At 36.0% G+C, this 23,301-nt stretch overlaps 1 protein-coding gene across 7 annotated transcripts in view; it reads left to right on the top strand.

Moving 5' to 3' along the window:
- The window catches only part of CFAP206 (cilia and flagella associated protein 206), a 62,872-nt gene that overhangs the window by 33,304 nt on the left and 6,267 nt on the right, over positions 1-23,301 (top strand). For 6 of the 7 annotated variants that reach the window (XM_038554679.1, XM_038554681.1, XM_038554682.1 and 3 more), the window contains exons 4-11: positions 2,016-2,106; positions 3,526-3,714; positions 4,898-5,056; positions 6,720-6,976; positions 13,838-13,957; positions 15,832-16,030; positions 17,733-17,873; positions 20,712-20,905. In XM_038554679.1, coding sequence (XP_038410607.1) covers positions 2,016-2,106; positions 3,526-3,714; positions 4,898-5,056; positions 6,720-6,976; positions 13,838-13,957; positions 15,832-16,030; positions 17,733-17,873; positions 20,712-20,905 — 1,350 coding nt within the window. The remainder of the gene's footprint in view (positions 1-2,015; positions 2,107-3,525; positions 3,715-4,897; positions 5,057-6,719; positions 6,977-13,837; positions 13,958-15,831; positions 16,031-17,732; positions 17,874-20,711; positions 20,906-23,301) is intronic. The other variant, XM_038554684.1, reaches the window with a different exon arrangement.

Raw genomic sequence — 23,301 nt, forward strand, 5'->3', positions numbered from 1 at the left:
CTTGTCCCCAATCCAGATTGGGGCTGTTGGTAAGGAAGGATGGATATGGATACTGGCAGGTAGCAATGTCATTAAATGTGTATTTTAGAAACATCTTGTTATTAATCTAATGTTACACTGAGAACATTAACTGACTGTTCATATACTATAGACCTAGCACTAAATTAAGATTCAGATAATTATTCATTCAGTGTAATTTGTGTTTTTCAATTCTAAAGGAAAAATTGAAGCCACAGCAAATAATTCATAGTTAGAAATCAAGTATATGTGCCTGAACCCCAGTTTTAAGAATTTTAGACATCATTAGTTTTTTCACATTCTTTTTTAAAATTTTATTTATTTATTTGAGAGAGAGCATGAGCAGGGTCAGGGGCAGAGGGACAAGCGCCTCTATCCTAGGACCCTGAGATCATGACCTGAGCCAAAGTCAGGTGCTTAACTGACTGAGCCACCAAGGCTTCCTATTTTCTCATATGTTTTAAGTTTGACTCCCTGGATATAGGTGCTTACATTTATTTTCTGAACATTCCTAGATGTAGTTCCTAAAAGTTCAACTTTCTTTTTTTCTCCCAGGCTTAATGATTTTAATATTAATTCCCTCCTTCACATAAAAGACTTGAAGCAAGCTTTCCTAGGCTTGTATATGGGTATTTTCTGGGCTCAAACAAATGGCAGAGAAAACTTTCATCATCCCCATCTTCTTTCACATCTGACAATTCACATAGTGGCACACGAGTCCATATGCAGATGCCACAGGAATCAAGAAGAGTCTTGGAAGCCTGGAGCTGGGGGGAATATGTTGTTAGGATGATTCTGCAGTAGAGACACCGTGATTCTCCAGAGTAGCCTGGAGCTGGATCTTTCTGTGCTGATTTTAAATGTGGTAGGAAGCCTGTTCTTGCAATACGACTTAGCAAAGTGACTGTGATGGTCAGCCAGAAATTTTATTGGAAAGTTCTGAAGGAGAATCAAGGAGAGTCAGAAAATAAATTTTTCTCTTTTTCAGGGCTCAAGAAGAGTTGTTTCCTACCCCCTCACTCCCCCCCAATACAACTAAGTTGGAAATAATTAAACTCAATATGCTTTTAATATGATAGGTACATAAATTATCAGTGTACATCCTGCATCGGAGGAAAAGACTGTTTTCTTTTTTCTTAATTAAAAATCATGTGGATGAGTTAATTTTCATATTTGTAAAGTCTGCATTTAAAACAGTGCTTTTATCCCTGGATGGATTCAGATGCAGTGACCAGGCCTCACTCTTGCATTCTGTGTCCCGCTCCCAGAAAAGCAGTGTTGGTGCTCAGGGAGGTGCATTGAGAGTGTTGGTGCTGCTGTGCCTGGCAGCTGCAGAAATAAAGCCTAAGGGATGAGAAGGGAAAGAAAGAAGTTGGAGGAGAGGAGAGAAAAGAAAAATTCAGGTTGTTCATCTAAAGGGGCAAAGCAAGGAAGTGGAATGAGCAATGTATGTGGGAGGAAAAATGGGAGAAAACAGACCAGAGGAAGAAATTTTGAAATAGAAGGCAGAGCTAGAGAACTTTTGTGAGCAGAGGAACAGCTTTTCATAAAATTCAAGTAACCCCCCAAATCTGCAAAGAAGTGTTGTTCAAGTCTTGAATAAATAGTAATGAAGAGCCCTAGGTGAGCTCTAGCCAGGAGCATACTCTTCATGGAGCGCTTAGCCACATTCAGATGCATAGACTAAGCAAAGGTGTCAAGTTTCTTGCCTTCAACTAGGCTGTTAGCCACTTGAGTACAGTGATATCGGTGACCTCAGGGAAAGGAACTTATTACTTAATAATTGTTGTCCATTGGGTAAACTATGAAGCCTGAAGTCCTCAAAGAGCAATATAATAATAAAAGGAGTTATTGGTGGATAAGTATCAGAAACCACTGCTTTGATGTGTCTCAATTTTTTTGAAAATAACTTTAAAGAATACTTCTGAGTATTTTAGAAAATGTAACTAGAAACATTCATGGGTATTTTTTTTTCATTCATGGGTATTTTTTTCTAGGTTTGTGTGTGTCGGCTGTTGGATAGTAAAAATCCATCCCTGGACACCATTAAGATGCAAGTCTACTTTGATATGAATTATACGAGTCGAGGTAACATATATCTACTTTGATATGAATTATACAAGTCGAGGTAACATATATCTACCTATTTTGATACCTTTTTAAAAAGATTCCTGTTGTATTTCAGATAGTAAGGGTTTTAATGGGTTTACAATGAACAATTTAAATTTTTAAGCTATCTTTTGAAATTTTTTCCAACTTTGAAGCATATAGTATAGATGGAAATGGTAAATGAGAAAAACACCAATGGCCTTTGTGTTAAAAGTCAATTCTAATTATTATGCCTCTGATAGTAATGCTTCCAAGTCTATTGTGTTTTAGCTGTTATAGCACTAATAATATACAATAAATAGAAATTAAAACAACCAGCCCATTAAAGTTAAAAGATTCTAATTTGCTGATTTTTTTTGTTTTTGCTTTATAATTATTATCTTATAATGCTTACCTAGGTAACTATTCCAAAATGAAATGAATGATGGGAAATTTAAGTTTAGAACATATTTCTTTATGTAAATAGCATAGTACATACATCAAAGACACACTGGCAACAAGAGAAAAAGGAAAATAAATTTCTCTATAGACAAGAGTGCCTTTGCCCCACTGTAATGCAATCATTACTATCCATTTGGGGATTTTTGTTATCATTTTTTCCCTCTGTGTATTGAATTTTCAGTTATGCTACATATATATGTTATATATCTTGCTTTTTTGCTTAATAATAATGAGATGTTAACGTGATAAGTAATCATGGAATTGATGAAATCGTAATTTAGATTTTTAAAATTTGCATAAAGTTCTCAGTTGTTTTTGTGGTAAGAGTACAGGTGTGAACTGTGGATGGTTGATATGTGAATTATTGCCCTTGAAATAGTAAAATGGGGTGTCTTACTAAGTTAGTTGCAAGAATTGTACTACTAGTGAATTGTGGCTCCTGCCACAATTAAGCCTAGACCCCATCATATCACAGGAAGAGGGGGGAGAGAAACAGTTCTTGATGTAGCATCATATTATCAATTATTCTACTCAAAGGAAATTTATCTAGAATTAAAATAAAAAAGTACATAATTGAACAGGAATATTTATGCTACATACATGTGTATTTATACTATATGTGCTTGCATACACTGTACTACCTGTGCTACTTTCTGCTTAATTAGGAGGTTTTAGCTCTTTTGGATATTATTGTTTGGATTGTCTGTTGAAAATTTTACGTGTTTTGACAAAGTATGCCATTTAAAGCGCTATAATAAATTTTCCTATTAGATTTTTTCCCTTGAGGTTACTTACTGGCGACTGTGTGTTTTTTATTTTGATTACTACACCTTAAGAAAATACTTGTTTTTGTGCAATAGAATTGCCATACCCAAGCCATTTTTTCCCTCTGGTCCTACACTCTTATGTGAGAATTCTAAATCAAATATATGGAACATTGTCCTTTGCCAATTTTAGAGGAATTTCTTGAAGAACATCACCGGGTCTTGGAGTCTAGATTAGGTCCTGTTATGAGAGAAATTACAGATAATAGAGCATGTGCTAGAGAAGAATTGGAAAGCCTCTACCGAAAGATTGTCAGCTACGTGCTTCTGTGCTCTGGGCTGGGATCGCCTACAGATATCAAGATTGTCAGAGAGGCAACAGGTAAAAAATCTATATAATTTCCATTACACATGTGAAAAGATATGAACGTTGTATCTTACCAAAGATGTTAAATTGAAAGTATTGAAGACTGAGGTCCCCCCATTTTTTAAAAAAGATTTTATTTATTTATTCCTGAGAGACACGTAGAGAGAGAGGCAGAGACATAGGCAGAGGGAGAAGCAGGCTCCCTGCAGGGCACCCAATGCGAGACTTGATCCCAGGACCCCAGGATCACCACCTGAGCTAAAGGCAGATGCTCAACCACTGAGCCACCCAGATGCCCATGAGGTACCCCTCCCTTTTTTTTTTTTTTAAAGCTTTTATTTATTTATGAGACACACAGAAAGAGAGAGAGGCAGAGACACAGGCAGAGGAAGAAGCAGGCTCCATGCAGGGAGCCTGAGGCAGGACTCCATCGGGACTCCAGGATCATGCCCTGGGCCGAAGGCAGGGGCTAAACCACTGAGCCACCCAGGGATCCCCTGAGATCCCCTTTGTATCTGAAAATAAAATCAGCACAGGTAAGAGGTTAAAACTTAGCCAGACTCCTTTCACACTGTGTTTCAACTCTAAAACCCAAGCAGCACTTCTGGAGAGTGAGTATTGTTAATTTTCTTAGAGCTGTACATATCCAGGAACCCATCAATCCTTAGGAGAGAAACACTGGCAGTACGATTAAGAGTACCAGGCTGACTGGATGATGAGAATCGCTGGAAAGGGAGATTTCATATTGATAAAGGGAGTTGCATCTCTCACTTAAAGTGGATGATAGAAAAGGACACCATTTAATCTTCAGGAAGTATTTGCCCACTTTGATAATTTAAGGTAAGGAATCGGCAAGATTTCTAGCCTTTTAATGATTTTCCTCCACAATTATTTTAAAACATTTTTTCTACTCAGAATCCTAAGTAGAAAGCTTGTTTTCATGCTCATTGTCAAAACATTACTGATGGATACTTAATTATTGAAAAGAGACAAAAGGCAATGGCATTATTTTCAGTAGCCCAGTTTTGATATGTGATAAATTTTGCCATGTGTTCTGTAACCAAGTATTAGAAATTTAGAGAATCACAGAAGCAGCTCTAGGAAGACAGTTCTCAACTTCCTACTGAAAGAAACCTGTGACTTAAATTCTGATATCTTTATTCTACCATTTTGTTGTCCTTCTTGTGGTTTGTTTTAGCTGCCCTACAGAGTGTTTTTCCTCAGGCTGAGCTTGGAACATTTCTAACGCTTTCTAAGAAGGACAAAGAACGCCAACTGCATGAACTCACCATGATTGTTACTGGGATCCGTTTGTTTAACCGAGACTGTGGAAAGGGAGGAGAAGGCATTGATGACTGTAGGTATATCATTAGGTTAAGTCTGCAGGTTATACAGGTTTAAAATCTAACTTGCACATTGAGGAAAATAATGCACAGTATTTCACTGGCATTCCTAGATTTATGGTGTGCAGGCTTTTTTTTTTTTATGTTTGTTTTTTTAGACAGGGAGAGAGAGCACATGCAAGTGGGAGGATGGGTGGGGGAGGGTATAGGGGGAGAGAGAGAATCCTAAGTAGGCTCCACACCCACACAGAGCCAGAATATGGCTCAGTCTCATGACCCTGAGATCATGACCTGAGCTGAAGTCCAGTGTTAGACACTTAACCAACTCAGCCACCCAGGCACCCCTAAGGTATGCAGTTTTGACTCTACCTTGGATACAGCGAGTATTCATAGTGGATAGTAATTTTTAATTTTGCTGGGGCAAGACTTACAGCATTATTATTAAAGCTCGTGTGGGAGAGAGAATCAGTGGAAGGAATGAGGGGCCTGCCTGGGGGCCAGCTTCCCCAATTCATTGGGCTATGGTGTTCTTTTTTGTTCTTTTTTTTTTTTTTTTTTAAGATTGTATTTATTTGGGTAGCCCAGGTAGCTCAGTGGTTTAGCACCGCCTTTGGCCCAGGGCTTGATCCTGGAGACCGGGGATCGAGTCCCATGTCAGGCTCCCTGCATGGAGCTTGCTTCTCCCTCTGTCTGTGTCTCTGCCCCTCTCTCTCTTTCTCTCTCTCTGTCTCTCATGAATAAATAAATACAATCTTTTTCTTTTTTTTTAAGATTGTATTTATTTATTTTTTTAAAGATTCTATTTATTATTCATGAGAGACAGAGAGAGAGGCAGAAACAGGCAGAGGGAGAAGTAGGCCTCCTGCCGGGAGCCCAGTGTAGGACTCGATCCCAGGACCCTGGGCTCACGTCCCAAGCCAAAGGCAGACATTCAACCACTGAGCCACCCAGGTACCCCAGGCGATGGTGTTCTTTATTCCAAGTCAAATAACCAAAAGGAAATAAAACTTGTGACGTAAAAAATAAAAATCATCCTGAAAAGAGTGGCTGATGCCGTTATGGGATGTGAAAGTCCAAGAGGAGATATTTGTAAACTGCAAATCCAAGAGCATTTACTGTACTGTTATATACTTAATGCATTCATCATCTTGAGTTTGAAGGCACTCATGATGTATTTGATCAGGGACTCCATAGAAGGAACTTCCTTATGCATGCCCACTGATAAGGTGTCAGTGTCTTTTACTAGATCACTTATCTAGTGCAATAGGGTCAGTTTTTCTATTCTAAAAACTGTTCTAGAAAGTCCAATTCCTATTCTTTATAAAGTTCTCTATCTTGCTAGACTAATCTGTTATATTGCTATATCCTGTTTAATTTTGTAATTCACATAGCTTTTTTTCTTTTTCACAAAATATGCCTTTTCTAGAGGCATATGGCCAGTAGCACATAATACCAAAACCTGTCTCTTCTTTAGATTCTTCTATATTTTAGTGGCAAAGCTGATCTGCTACCTTTTGGTTATCTTTCTGACAATATCTCTTGTTTGGACAGGTTTCTTTCTCCCAATTATTTCCTTCATGGTGTGGGAAGAAATGTATGACATGCATGTCTTGTTATTAATTTGGTTGAGAAAAAAACTCACTCAATTTAATGCTCACAATTATGACCACTTTCTAGGCTTCTTTGTAGATTGTTTCGTGTCTCTCAATATGCTTTTAAAAACAGTGCCAGCCATTCTACATGAAGCAATCCCAGCCACCACTCAGCACATTGATTCCCAAATTCAGATTGCCCAGGACCAGGCATACCGCTACACAGCCATCCTGGAGAAAGCAGCAAAGAACCCGCTTATGAGTGTAGAACTTCAGCCATATATGTTAAAAGAAGCGCTGTATAATGTGCGGCAGTATGAGGTCTTCCTTCAGATCATTTTGGTGAGTTAATGTCATAAGATTTGGCCTTTTCCATAGAATGCAACCACTTTATATATTATGGGGTGAAGCAAAAGGCAGAATCAGGTCATTGATAAAGGAAGCAGTCTTAATAACTGCTTGACTTATATTGCATCTGTAGGGCTGGGAACTAAAATAGAAATGGGGAAGTTGGATTTTTATTTAATGGAAAATATAAGTAGGGATTGATTTCTTTTTTTTTTTTTTTTAGTAGGGATTGATTTCTAATTGTTGATTCTCTTTGGTGCCCAGTGGAGTGGTAGTTAGCATGCTGTAGTTAAGCAGTGGTATGTGTGTCCATGTAAGTGATACTGCATTGTTTTCACACAGAGCACATATTTAGTGTACTTTTTGGCAGGTAGTTGGCACCTAAATAATTTTTATGTGAACATTTGTTATTGTAAAAATTGGTTGAAAAGATTTTTATTGCTAATATTTTTAGATTTAATGAACAAACCAAACAGTATCTCCAAATAGTTGGAAAAGTTGGTAAAGTGGTGATTTAAAATTTGTTTTTAAAGTGGCAGAGCACTTTCTTTCAGATGGAAACTTACTCAGAATCCTAAAAATACAAAACAGGAATCTAGAAGAAAGGATTGAGGGACCTTATCACCAACGAACATCTTCATCCTGCCCTAGGGTTTTAGCAGACACAGTTCATTAACTACATCTTTATAGCAAGCTATGTTCCTATCAGTCAATGATTTTGTTTTTTGTTTTGTTTTTTTTTAGTTTTATTGAGGTATAATTGACAATACTCTAAGATATTCAAAGTATACAAAGTCATGATTTGATATATGTATACATTGTGAAAGCAACTTCTCCCATCGAATTAATTAACACATTCATTCCACTGGTCACTGTTTACCTTTATACAACATCTGTGTTCCAAGTCATGCGTCCAAGTCATGCGTTCCAAGTCATGGACTGTCCTTCATGGACTGTCCTTTTTTTTTTTTTTTAAGTTTTTATTTATTTCTTCATGAGGGCACAGAGAGAGAGACAGAGAGAGACATAGGCAGAGGGAGAAGCAGGTTCCATGCAGGGAACCCGATGTGAGACTCGATTCTGGGACCTCAGGATTACGCCTTGAACCAAAGGCAGATCCTCAACCGCTGAGCCACCCAGGCATCCTTGAACTGTCTTTTATATGACTGAACATTACTAATGTCTTGGAAGACAGAACGGGATGTGTTCTCAACTTGTATCTTAATGACTTGTTACTACTTCTGGATGCACTTGATCTGTCTTCTCTCTTTACTGTAGAGAATAGAAAAATAAACATCCAGATGATATGACTTCATTGCAACAAACTAGTAGGTGGTGTTCACAACTGCCCTACTATCTAATTGTCTTCAGAAATGAGGACTCTAGGTCAGCTGTTCTAAATTGAATGATTCTTTTGGGTAGATGTTCCTCTAACATGAAGTTGTGGTTATCAGCCTTTTATAACTAGTCAGATACTAAGAGGATTTTACAATCAATTTATTTTGAAGTGCTTGCAGGTCCACAAGAGTAAGAACCTCACATTTACTCTGTTGTCTGTGTTTGGAAGTGATATCATAAGAAAGAACCTTTGGAAACTGTCACTCATAACGTAAAGATGTTGTAGAGAATGTCATTTATTATAGCGCATCTTTTCAGAGCTTTTAATCATGGGGCATGTTCAGCTAACTTCCAGTCTAAAAATCTCATTGGAGTTCTCATTGTCAGAGCTAGAAAGACAGTGAGTAGAAGGTAAAGTGATGAGCGTGGGCTCTGCAACCAGAACATATGGGTCCTAATCATGACTTTGCCACTTATTAAATCTATGCCCTTGAGGAAATTGCCTAACCTCTCTGTGTCTTGGTTTCCAGATCTGTAAAATGGGGTTGTTGATAGCTCACACTATATAAAGATAGAACAATGCCTGGCATGTAGTTATTAGTTATGAGCTCATTAAATTGATGATTATGCTGATGCTGTTAATGTTTATTAATGCCACCGTCATCATTGTTTTAGGGCTTTAGCAGAACAGCTCTGATTTTATTTCTGTAGGGGACTGGAGAGCTCTTACTTTTCTAGACAGTATCTCATTTTTAAGCCCTTTGCTGCTTATGTTATTGAGAAAGTTAACTTTCTCATCTCACCACTCTTTGTGACTATTTCATGTTAACTTCAGTCAGGGTCAGAATGAGTTCTCCTAATTGTCATCTGCCTCTTTTTGGCTTACTCACTGTTTGGTTGTTGTTGTTGTTGTTTTGTTTTTAAATATCTAATCTTCTCTCATCAATCTACCTTAGTTATAGTTAAGGTTGTTTTATTACAGAATGGATATTGGTTTAATTATATTATCTCTAGGATATATTATCTCTAGGATATAAAATACGTCAGTTTATGTTTAGCTGAGAATTTTTCCTGTCTATAAAATCTGTGAATGTTCTTTTTTAAGGTCACATTATTTGATAGGTATATTAATATAACTTTTTGAAGAGTTGATTTTGATTTAAAATTTTTTCTTCTGCCAATGCTACATACAGCTTATGTAAACATTTAAAAAATTTAATTATAGCCTGAGTAAGGTAGTGAGTTATTTTTTTTTCTTCAATTAGAACTTTATCTGGTACAGTAAACAAATCTAGATACTGTGAAAGAGAAGAAGGAGGAGTAAGCACAATGTTGTTGACTTGTCATAGCTGAGAGAACAGAATTCCATCCTCTGTGGGCTTTTGAAGTGCAAGACAGTCACCAAAGAGAGAAAGCCACTTACTGTTATGATGCAAATAAGTGCTGCAGTTTCTTTAAATGTATATGTCAAGACTTTTGTAGACTTTCTCCCTAAGCTATGTTTGCAGGGCTATTCACAGAATAGACAACCCCAGACTTCTTGATTTTTCATGATAATGCAAGTAAACAAATCAGGTGGAATTTGTACTTCTTTTAGACTTGTTAAAAATGTCCGTGGAACAAAATATGAGGAATTTATCAATTAAAAGGGAATGGGGAAGAAGCATGCCAGCTTCACATGCTTTTTTCCCTAAGCATTTTTTGGACCACATTATGAAAAAAAAATTTTTTTTTAAGTGATAGCATTCCTAGAGGACTAATTTAATTTTTTTTCCACCAACAGTCTCATTAGAAATAGGTTTAAGTGTTAGGATGCTGTCAATTTCATGGTGGCAGATACAAGTTTTTCAAAATGCAAATTTTATCTTTGGCAACCAAAGCTGTTGTTTCTCTGAAGTGACAGACTCATTTCATTTACTTGTTTGAAGAAAATATCTGCCAAATAGCTAAGGCTCAGTAGTTATAGTTTATTGGTCAGTTGCTTTATCAAGTAAAAATGATGTTCTGCTGGGGGGAAAATGCTAGTTCAGCTCAGAATTCAATCAGTAAGTATTTTCCTGGGAGAACTATGCATTTTAATATACAGCAGACATGTTTTACATGTACTTTCCATCTCATCACACTGATTACTAAAAGGCTTATACTTAAGGATCAAGATTTAATAAAACATTCTTTTTACTGTATTACCAAAGATATTCTTAAGTGAAACTGCCTTTTTTATTGAGATATAATTGACACATAACATTATATTGGTTTCAGTTGTACAAGGCATTGATTCAGTATATGTGTATGTTACAAAATGAATACTGGCAGTAAGTAACATCCTTCACCACACAGTTACAATTTTTTTTTGTGATGAGAACTTTTAAGATTTACTCTTTTAGCAACTTTCAAATATACGATGCAATATTATTAACTATAGTCACCATGCTGTTACATTATATCCCCAGGACTTATTTATCTTATAACTGGAAGTTTATATCTTTTGACTCCTGTCACCCATTTTACCCCGCATCCCCACCCCCTGCCAATGGAAATGACTAGTCTGTTCTCTGTATTTATGAGATTGGGTTTTTTCTTGTTTTTAGGTTTTTTTAGATCTCACATATAAGTAAGATCATACAATATTTGTCTTTCTCCATCTAACCTATTTCACTTAGCATAACACCCTTAGGGACTGTCTGTTGTCTCAAGTGGCAAGATTTCCTTCTTTTTTATAGCTGAATAATATTCCACTGTGTATATATGCCGTATTTTCTTTATCTGTTCATCCATCAATGGTCACTTAGGTTGCTTCTTTGTCTTGACTATTATAAATAATGCTGCAGTGAATATGGGGATACATATATCTTTTCTGGTTGCCGTTTTCATTTCCTTTGGACATATACCCAGAAGTGGAATTGCTAGATCATAGGGTAGTTCTATCTTTCATTTTTTGAGGAATCTTCATACTGTTTTTCACAGTGACCATACCAATTTACTTTTCCCACCAATAGTGCATGAGGGTTTGCTTTTCTCCACATCTTGCCAACACTTGTCTTCTTGATACTAACAGGTGATATCTCACTGTGGTTTTAATTTGCCTTTCCCTGATGGTAAATGACATCAAACACTTTTTCATGTATTTGTTGGCTATTTGTATGTCTTCTTTGGAAAAATGTTATTCAGATGTTCTACCCACTTGTTAATTGGATTGTTTGGGAGGTTTTTTTCTTGCTATTTATTTGTATGAGTTCTTTGTATATCTAATATATTAACCTCTTATCAGATATATGATTTTCAAATATTTTCTTTCATTCAGCAGGTTGCCTTTTCATTTTGTTGTGATGGTTTCCTTTGCTGTAGAAGCTTTTTAGTTTGATGTAGACCTATTTGTTTATTATTGCTCTTGTTGCCTTTGCTTTTGGTGTCAAATCCAAAAAATCACCCCCAAGATTGCTATCAAGAAGCTTACTCTGCCCTATGTTTTCCTTTAGAAATTTAATAGCTTCGGTCTTACATTCAATTCCTTAATCTAATAGGAGTTGATTTTCTGTATGGTTTAAGATAGGGGTCCAGGTTACTTCTTTTTGTATGTTGCTGTCCAGTTTTCCTAACACCATTTATTCAAGAGACTATCCTTTCCCCCATTTCATATTCTTGCGTTCTTTGTCATAAATTAGTTGGCCATATATGATGGGGTTGTTTCTGGGCTCACTATTCTGTTCTATTAATATATGTGTCTGTTTTTATGCCACTACTATAGTTTTAATTACTATAGCTTTGTAATACAGTTTGAAATTAGGTAGTGTGATGCCTCCAGCTTTGTTCTTCTTTCTCTAGATTACTTGGCTACTTGGGGTCTTCTATGCCTCTATGTAGGTTTTAGGATTGTTATTCTATTTCTTTGAAAAATGCCATTGGAATTTTGATATTGCATTGAATCTGTAGATTGATTTGCATAGCATGGACATTTTAACAATATTAATTCTTCTAGTTCATGAACACAGAATATCTTTCTATTTATTTGTGAGGACCAACTTTACAACTAAAACTTCCACATCGTTGTGAACAAATTCTTTTAGATACATGTAAGCAGAGTGATTGTTTTAGGTCATTATCAGGAAAAATCAAGGAGTCCTGTGTGCCTATTCTGTGATTGGTCCCTGAAAATATGGCTCCAGGGAGGAAGTCTAAAGTATCTTCAGTTATAGGCTTAAAGAAATTATGTGTTGGATGTAACTTTTACTTTGGAGAGCATATGCTGATTCATTTGTTTTCTTGTTGCTGTTGCACAAATCTAAAGAGATTTTTAGGACTCCATTCTCATATTTGATTTCTAAAACCTAACAAACAAGGGGAATAACTATGGGGTAGATGAGAGACTAATTAGATGGGATAGACAATTACATGGAGCATGACGGAAGGGGAAGGGAGATATTTAAAGAATAGTGTGGGTAAAATTAAGACAGGATAATGGTACATTTGTGAATAAAGATTGTGTTAGTTGAAATACAGTAATATCTGATATTTTTTGTGAAATAATTATTTGTCATTTAAAAATATCTAGTAAAGCTTGTGGTTTGGCTACAAGTATCTGAAGACTTAAATGCTTTTTTTTTTTCTCTTCAAGTGACTGTCACTCTTTTGCACTGTACTGATAAACCCTTACCATTTCCATTTCTAGTCACATCTCAGACAGTACAATATAATGGATAAGAGCTGAGCTCTAGGTTCTGATGGTCTGGGACAGAAGCCATGATTCCACCCTTTATTAACTATATCCTTGGGCAATTTCCTTACCTTTCTGCATCTTGGTTTTCCTATTTATACTCATCCCTTTTTTTGGACTTAGAAGTATTTAATATGATTTTAGCATACAGTAGGAATAAATGTCATTATTTCAGAGTCAATCTTTAACATCTTATTTTTGGATGTAACTTTTAAAAACCTTAGTATCCAGGGGATCCCTGGGTGGCGCAGCGGTTTGGTGCCTGCCTTTGGCCCAGGAGACCCGGGATCGAATCCCACATCGGGCTCCTGGTGCATGGAGCCTGCTTCTCCCTCTGCCTGTGTCTCTACCTCTCTCTCTCTCTCTCTCTGTGACTATAAAAAATAAATAAATAAATAAATAAATAAATAAATAAAAATAAAAACCTTAGTATCCAAATAATTTTTGGAGGAACACCTCATTAATATTATTATTGAGGATGGGAAAATAACAGCTGAACAAATCTGTGTCATAGGATCCATTTCTCAGAAATATAATTATAGCGCATATCAATACCTTGAGAAAAAGAATACCTTTGGGAAAAATTATAGCTTTTGTATTTCAAAAGATTCACCCATCCAACAAATATTTCTGGAGCACTATCCATGTGCCAGTACCATTCTTGGTTTGAGGATACCAGGGAGAACAGAATTTCTGCTTTCATTGTGCTTACCTTCAGGAGGTTTGGGGACCATATGGGACTTAAAATACATGATTTTTGTAGTGAAATTATAAAAATGTTAATGTACATTATGTTGTTTTCATAGTCAGATGTAATTACCTGTGCTCAAGAGGTAGAAATGATGACAAAGCAATTAGGAGCCCAACTGGAACAATTAAAAATGACTATAAAGTCAAAGACAGCTGTTCCAACATCACAAGTCTTCGTAAGTATTCACCATCAACTTTGACCTTGCTTAAGAGTGAGTATACCTTTGAGTCCTATATAATTGAATCAGAAGTAATTATATTTAATTACTAAAAATATAATATTTGTTTTATAAAGTTGGTCATGTTCTTTATGGTTATTTTGTACTACTAGTGTAGGTTGGATGAGGGAATTCTCTTTGTAGGCAATTGCTACAAATGGGAGATGCAGATATAAGTTATGGTAGCCATAATGTCAGTAAAGGTTGTGGCAACCTTTACTGAATTCATAATGCAGTATTGAAAACATGTTCACAGTGGCTGGTTAGAAATTGTCTTCAGCAAAGAGATGGTGTAACTTGTGACCTCTATGAAGAGATAGAGGATAACTACTGTGTTTACTAGGCCTATATACTGACTTTCTGATTATCTGCACCATCTTATGGGCAAATCTGGTAGTCCTAAGGAGGTATAAGGTGCATATACAGTATTTTATAGAGCAGTTTGAAGCTCTGATAATTTTCTGTAACCATTTCTAATATTAGGTTTTATTATTTATTTTATACATTTTTTATTGGAGTTTGATTTGCCAACATACAGCATAACACCCAGTGCTCATCACCCCCCTCAGCCCATCACCCTAGTCACCCCAACCCCCCGCCTACCTACCCTTCCACCACCCCTCGTTTGTTTCCCAGAGTTAGGAGTCTTTCATGTTCTGTTACCCTCTCTGATATTTCCCATTTTCTCTCCTTTCTACTATAATCCCTTTCACTATTTTTTATATTCCCCGAGTGAATGAGACTATATGTTTGTCCTTCAATTGACTTACTTCACTCAGCATAATACCCTCCAGCATAATACCCTTCAGTTCTATCCACGTTGTAAGCAAATGTATTTGTCATTTATAATGGCTGAGTAGGGATCCCTGGGTGGCGCAGCGGTTTGGCGCCTGCCTTTGGCCCAGGGCGTGATCCTGGAGATCCGGGATCGAATCCCACATCAGGCTCCCGGTGCATGGAGCCTGCTTCTCCCTCTGCCTATGTCTCTGCCTCTCTTCTCTCTCTCTCTCTCTCTCTCTGTGACTATCATAAAAAAAAAAAATAATGGCTGAGTAATATTTCATTATATTAATATTAGGTTTTAAAACCAAGAAACAAAAGGCTATGTAGGACCTGATTAATTTTTTATATATTTATTCTATAAGTCAGTGATCTTTAATATGAATAAAAAACATTTTATCTCACTGACCTAAAATCTTTAACTTGCAGATCACAAAATATGCCCCAAGATGTATCTCTAGATTTTCCAGGTTCTTTTAAATCATAATTGAGCCAGATAAATCTAATGGTAATGAGTCATATTTAGCTTTTTTTTTCTTTAAAAAAAAAAGATCTTTTCCCTTGATATTTTGAGGTCAAGCATCCATGAAACTTTCTTAGGTGATCAAATGTGTTTGACTTTTTTGGGTAAATTAACTTTATGACAATCACACTAAGATAAAATGCTTTGAAATAAAATACAAGTTTTTTTTTTTTTTAAGATTTTATTTATTTATTCATGAGAGACACAGAGAGAGAGGCAGAGACATAGGCAGAGGGAGAGGCAGGCTCCCTGCAGGGACCCTGATGCAGGACTCCGTCCCAAGACCCTGGCATCATGACCTGAGCCAAAAGCAGATACTCAACTACTGAGCCACCCAAGCGTCCCCAAGTTTTTTTCTCATAACTTATGAGTCTAGTTGCTATGTAGATGTTATTGTTTAACTTGAGGAGACTTTGACTTATCTTCAGGAAGAATGAATTTCTTTACAAACACAAATTTGTTAAAAGAGTACAGTGACTTATAATTTTATGAGCCAGTTATATTTTGAACATTGCTTTCTCCTGCTCAGCCCATCTTCATTGCACTCTCCAGACTGTGGACTAGCTTCCAGGATGAAACTGTTTTGATTAGTGTCCTCAGCAATTTAACAACTCATCTTGAGCCATTCCTGGGTTCTCATGATCTACTCTTTCCTGAGAAAGTGATGCAGAATCTTCTTGATGGACTGACTGTGAAAACCGATGTGTGCAGGGTGAAAGAACACTTGGGTAATAGAAATCATCCTTGACTTCCTCTTCCTCTTAAAATTGCCTCTAGAATAAAGCCACTCTTGTTTTAAAAATTTCATGTGTGGGACACTTGGCAGGCTCGGTCCCAGGAGCCCGTGTTCCTGGATCTTGGGGTTGTGAGTTCAAGCCTCACATTGGGTGTAGACTTTACTTAAAAAAAAAAAAGAAGTTCAGGCTCCTTCTGATAAAGTATTAAACATCTCTCTTGATTAAAAGAGTAGTAATGTTTGTTATAGAAAATATTGCAAACGGAAAACGCATAAACCGAATACCTTACTATCCAGCAATAACCATTCTTCATGGTATTGTAAACATTTTAGTTGATAATGTGCTCCTTGCCTATGTGTTTCTATTGTAGTCTTTGTGTTTTTATTATTGATTCATAGTAGAAAATACTATTATTCTTTGCCATATTTTTTGCAAGTAAAGCTCCATTTCTTTGGAATGCTATTTGCCATATATCCACCTCAGAGTCAGGCTGAAATGTATAAATCAGTGAATTTTATTCCCGCACATTTGAGCTTATTTTAGAACCTTTAAGAGATGCATTGATTCTTATGAAAAGGCTGTCTTTATCAACAAACTACTTTTTCCTGTTTTGGCATCTTCTTAGTTAAAGGCAACTTGAAGTTCATGAGAAATGCCAAAATAGAGTCTGAAAGTTGTTGCCTAAAAAGGTTTTTCTAGAAAATGAAATCAGATAATTTACTCTCTAAATTTCCTTTTCAAATTCAAGTTTTGTTGAAAGTGGAAAATAAAAATGAAGTGGTAATTTCCATTCTTAAACTATTAGAATATAAACCCCCTGCAAACTAAATCAGAAAGACTCAAAGTATCCTTCCAGTTAGTTTTTCCTACCCCTTTTATTTTGTTAAAACAGCCTATCTACACAAATACTACATGAAATTAAGATGTTAAAGTCACTTCAACAGTAGATGTTAAACTCAACCATATTGGCAAGACAACTGACTGCTTAGAGTTAACGTGTCATTTTCCACCATATGTCACCACTTTATATTCAATAGGACACTATCAGTTACTGATCCCAGTGAATTGGGAGACCCAGTATTCTTCTAAAAGAATTTAATTAACACTTGCCACATCTCATCCCTTTCTTGAGGCTTTCAGGGCATAGCAGGAAAAAAGAAAGAAGGTTTATTTTCCCCAGCATTTGCATTTACTTCTTGTTGTGACCAAAAGGGCATTTGTGGTAGCTGATGTTCTGATATACAGCCAGGCCCAGAAGTATAGTAGGATTGCAAAAGATAAGAACCCTGGAGACCAGTGTCTTATAAATATGCATTTTTATTTGAAGAAAAAAAAAATTTAAACAATGTGTTTATCACATGTCTATAAGTAAACCAGTGACCATTAGGAAGAATTTTAAAAGTGTAAAGAACAAAAATTGTACATCTTATCAAAAGTAAATTACTGAGAGATAAATCCTTGAATCTTTCCATTGAGTACATTCCCCGCCATTTTAAGAAGCAATAGTCCTAGTATGTCAGCATCATATTCAAAGTATTTGGCCACCTAGTATATTATGAAGAGTTCTACTGCCTTGAGTGAAGTCTGTCTCTCTCTATTCTAGTCACATAGCAGCCAGTCTTTTCTGCTCATTTCCTTGTTGTTTACTCTTCTTATTGATTAAAGTTTTTCTTGTCTTCCTCTTTCATTTTAGAAGATAGAGTACATCTGGTGGATTTCAGAAAACAAGAATGGCTTTTCCCAGAAACAACAGCAAATTTTGATAAATTGCTAATTCAGTATCGAGGATTCTGTGGTTATACATTTGCCACAACAGATGGTCTTCTCCTTCCAGGTATATTGTTGGGAACAACATTACTTTGACTTTCCCATTTTTTCTTTGGATAAAGTGCTATTATTGTCACTTATTCACTTTTTTTTTAAAACTTACTCATTTTTAAAATTTTATGGGATCGGTGGTGAACTAGGAAAGGAGCCACAAAGATGATCCAGACCAAGGTCTTCATCTTTGAAGTACTCATGAAATAATCTGGTAGACTGACATAACCAAGAAATTATGCTATGCATGATGAGTGATGGAATGTGTATATAATGAAATATGGATGCCACAGTATTGTAAAAAGAGGGATGACTCAGATGTCCAATGAAGGATTTCAGGAATTCACATGGCATTACTAAAATATATATCATCTTCCAAAGTAATTACTTGAAAGAGCAACACTAACTGGCTGGTTATGTTTATTAAACAATATGTTGTCACTTTATGGTTACATTCCATTAACATAGATCAGGATTTCTGGATAAGTCAGATCTGTCTAAGGAAATGGCCAGTATTTTATCAAGTAAAAATCTCTCTGTGATGTATAGATTACTAGGGCTTTCCTAAAACAAAGAATAAGCCAGAAATTATTACCCAAAAAGTGCTCTATGAATTGGATATTAAAAAGTCATCTAGGGCTATACTGAAAACAGTTTGACAAAATGATTTCTAATTTATCTTACACCGTTAACCTCTTCCTTCCTTTTTTTTCTTTCTTTGTTATTTCTTTTGCTATATTTCGTAGTTGGGTATTCGTTTTTTATTAGAAATAATTATTGGAATTGTGTGTATATACAGGCAACAGAACACACATTCTGCCTCATTTTTTATGGTATTAGATTTTTCTTAATGGGAGTAACAGAAGGTTTACTGTAAGAAGCTGAGAGAATAGTATTCTGAGGCCCCGTAAGGATCACTGATACTGGGGAAGAAACAGTCAAGAGCCATGAAGAAGTAAAAAGTAACAGAATATAGATGGTTTCTTCCTTTTCTTTTTTCTTTTCTCTTTTTTTCCTTTCCCCTTCCTTTCTTCCTTCTATCCATCCTTCTATCCATCCACCATTCTGAATAAGAAGGGAAGGGAGTCATAAGAGACACAAACAGAGAAACATGGCTGTGGGGCGATGTTAGGTAGCATGATGTAGTTGAAAACGCTATGGGCTAAGATTCAGAAGAGCCTGGTTTCTAGTCTGGAACTGTTTGGCCCCTTCCAGCTTCCACTAACTAGGATTCTAATAGAAATAGGAAAGTAGGAGGGCTTGAGGAGCTATGAATAAGCTAGTCCTGACTATTTTGTTTGCTACATTATTTCTGTTAACTACTTTATTTTCTGGACAGTAGCAGCCTGCATTACTTCAGAGGAATTTTGTAGGACTTCCCTCCTTTCAGGACTGTAGACTACGTGGCTTAAGTGCCAAGATGACACTGGTTTACCAGTTAGGGTCCTTTTCAGATGATGTCACTAACTTCATTGCCAACCAATCTCCCTTGCTCACTGTTCCAGTCCCACTGGCCTTACTATTCTTGAACATTCTGAGCCCATTTTTTATCTCATAGCCTTTGCCCTCCTATTCCTTCTACTTGGAAAACTCTATCCCCCATATAGCTATGTACCTTGTTCCTCCTTCATTTTACAGCCTTCCTTGATCACCCAATTTAAAATATCAACCTCATCCTCTTCTTTTCACTATGTGTTTAACTGGCTTTATGTTTAATTTTTTTCTGCAGTATTCTCTGGTCCATGATATATTTGTTGATTTACTGAGAGCAGGAACTTTGTTTTCTTTTATAACCTTAGTGCCAGGAATAGGGCAGCCCGGGTGGCTCAGCGGTTTAGCACCGCCTTCAGCCCAGGGCATGATCCTGGAGACCTGGGATCGAGTCCCAGGTCAGGCTCCTTGCATGGAGCTTGCTTTGCCCTCTGCCTGTGTCTCGGCCCCCCACCCCGTCTCTCATGAATAAATAAATCAAATATTAAAAAAAATAACCTTAGTCCCAGGAATAGAGCCAATGCATTTTGTTGAACAAGGAAAAAAATATTACTTTTTCTCACCAATATGTGGATATTTAATAATCCATATTTTATGTAGTATCTGTTCACAGTGGAAAATACTTTCTAACAGAAACTTGTATTGGAGGTGCTTGGCTGGCTGGATCAGTGGAGCCTGTGACTCTTGGTTTTGGGCTTGTGAGTTCAAGCCCCATGCTGGAAGTAGAGACTACTAATTACTAAAAAATCTCAAAAAACAAAACAAAACAAAACAAAAAAACCCCTCCTGTATTTTGGAAAAGTCCCATCTTTATAGTTTTTATAGAATTATTTTTATTTTTATTTTTTAAATATTTTATTTATTTATGAGAGACACAGAGAGAGAGGCAGAGACATAGGCAGAGGGAGAAGCAGGCTCCATGCAGGGAGCCCGATGTGGGACTCGATCCCGGATCTCGAGATCACGTCCTGGGCCGAAGACAGACGCTCAACTGCTGAGCCACCCAGGTGCCCCATAGAATTAGAATTATTTTTAAAACAATGTATACAGTAGTTAGTATAGTTAAAGGAGATTTGAAAAAAACATCAGATGACTGGCTTCTCATAAAAGATTTTCAAACACTTTATATCTGGATAGTAAATTTTTATGTAAATCATACTTTAACATGAATTTCACATAAAAATAAAATATAATTTAACAAAATATATAATTTAAAATTGCAAATTGTAGCATTGTAGCAAAATGAAAAACAAAAGCCATATGATAAAGATGCAGTTTATAGGGGATGGTTTTATGGATGCATTATAAACATGGAATCACTTAATATTTCATACCTAATTCATTTCCTTTTCTTAATTTTCAGGAAATCCAGCAATTGGAATTTTGAAATATAAAGAAAAGTATTACACTTTCCATACCAAAGATGCTGCATACTTATTTGCAGAAAATCCTGAACATTATATTGATCTAATTAAAGAAAAAGCAAAAAAAAATGCAGAATTAATTCAGTTACTGGAACTTCATCAACAGTTCGAAACCCTCATTCCATATTCTCAAGTAAGCAGAGTTGGTATTTTAAGAATTTATGACTTTTAAAAGTGTAGTTAATGAAAAAGTTATACTTTGTTGTAGAATGTTTCCTAAGTCCAAGCAGAGACAGGATCAGAAGAGGGCCTTTAATGCTATCAGAAAAGATTCACCCACGAAGAGGGAAACTAATGAAATCCATAAAGAATAATGAAAACAAGGAGTCAAGCTGATGAATAAGACTGGACAAATTTGGAAGAGAAAGACCACATTTAGATAAATAATTGAAACTATACTATTTCTTTATCTAAAATTAAAGGAGCTTAGCACAGGGGTGCCTGGGTAGCTCAGTTGGTTAAGCATCTGCCTTCAACTTAGGTCATGATCCCAGGGTCCTGGGATTGAGCCCCTTGTTGAGCTCCCTGCTAAGCGGGGAGCCTGCTTCTCTCCACCTCTGTCCCTTCTCCTGCTCATGCTTTGTCTCACTCTGCTCTCTTTCTCTCAAATAAGTAAATAAATAAAATCTTAAAAAAAAAAACCATAAAGGAGCTTAGCACAGATAACACAGGTGATAATTTAGAGTTGTAAGATAATTTAATAGGTCCTTGTATCTGTCCCTACACTGGCACCATACAGCTTTAATTACTATTGCTTTCTTTTTTTTAAGATTGTATGTATGTATTTATTTGAGAGGAAGTGAGTGGGAGAGAGAGAGAGAAAGAGAAGGAGCAGTGGGGGAGGGGCAGAGGGAGAAGGAGAAGCAGGCTCCTTGTTCTGACCTAGGACCCTGAGATCATGACCAGGCCCAATGCAGACACTTAACTGACTATGCCACCCAGGCGTCATGATTACTATTGCTTTCTGATATATTTTATTATTTGATAGAGCAAGCTTTTTCCCTTTTACTTTCTCAAAATTGTCTTAGATAGTGATGCATGAATCTTTATATATATATATATATATATATATATATATATATATGTAATTTTCTTAATAAATTTGCCAAGTTTCCTCCTAGGTCTTCTTGAGATTTTAAGTGGAATTGCATTAAAATAATAAAATAAAATAAAGAATTTTTTAATGTTTATTGTATTGGGTTGTCTCATCCATAAGAAGTATCATTTACTGAGTTTTTAAAATAATTAGTAGTTTCAGGGATCCCTGGGTGGCGCAGCGGTTTAGCTCCTGCCTTTGGCCCAGGGCGTGATCCTGGAGACCCGGGATCGAATCCCACGTCGGGCTCCCGGTGCATGGAGCCTGCTTCTCCCTCTGCCTGTGTCTCTGCCTCTCTCTCTCTCTCTCTGTGACTATCATACATAAATAAATAAATATTAAAAAAAAAATTAAAAAAAAAAATTAGTAGTTTCATTAATTATGTCTTAATAAAACATAATGGTTTTAATTATATTTTTTAGTCTGACTACTTCTAAAACTGTTTGTGATCCCAGCAGTGACTGTAATGATAATAAAAACATATGCTTTTCAATATGATGACACTCAGTATTATTACACCTCCATTGAATTAATAATTCTCATATGGAATGGGTTTGTTTCTAGGCTCTCAATTGTTTTCCACTAGTCTATGCTCTCCCAGTTCTATATTTTTCATTGTTTTTGTGATATCTTTTCACAAATAAAAATTCAATTTAATATGTATTTTATTAATCTTTTTTCTTTCATGTCTTGAACTTTTATGTCTTGTTAAAGAAATCCTCAAGTATCTTAGATCATAAAAATATTCTTCTACCTTGTTTTGTAAAAAAAATATGGATTTGCCTTTTATACCTGAGTCTATGACTTGGATTTAATTTTTGTGTTTAGGGGGAGGTGAAGATCTAATTTTAATTTTTTTTCCATTTGAGTAGTGAATTGTCCCTTGACCATTTGTTCAATACTCTGTCCTTTCCCAGCATCTACAGTGTCTTATATGCACAAGCTTAATTTTTAGGCTCTCTATTCAATTTTTCAATTTTTGAAGAATTCCTGTACCTATATCTTACTGTAGCCTTATAATAAGTCTTGATATCTGGTAAACTAAGTTCTCCCATCCTTTCCTCTTTAAAGAATCTTGGCTATACTTGACTCTACTTTCCATATAAATTTGAGAATTACATTGTCAAGTTACATAGAAAACTTTGAAAGAATTATGAATTTGCATGTCTATAGATAAGCATTATTTGGCCTTGCTAGCACTTATTTATAACTTACAGAGTTGTGGGATACCTAAAAGACAGTGAAAAGCTAGAATCAGATCATCAGAAAGGTGTGCAATATGTAGGTAATGCCTCGTTTTCCATCAAAGAATAACCTTCCCCCATTTATTCATCGTGTTTTTCCCTTTTTTCTGTACATTTAATTCCCAGCTCTTCTCCAGTGGCCTTCAGTACCTATAGTAATGAGTTTTCTCTTTTCGTATTTCAAAGCTG

This window comes from Canis lupus, chromosome 12 (genome assembly GCF_011100685.1).
Source record: "Canis lupus familiaris isolate Mischka breed German Shepherd chromosome 12, alternate assembly UU_Cfam_GSD_1.0, whole genome shotgun sequence".
Lineage (NCBI taxonomy): Eukaryota > Metazoa > Chordata > Mammalia > Carnivora > Canidae > Canis > Canis lupus.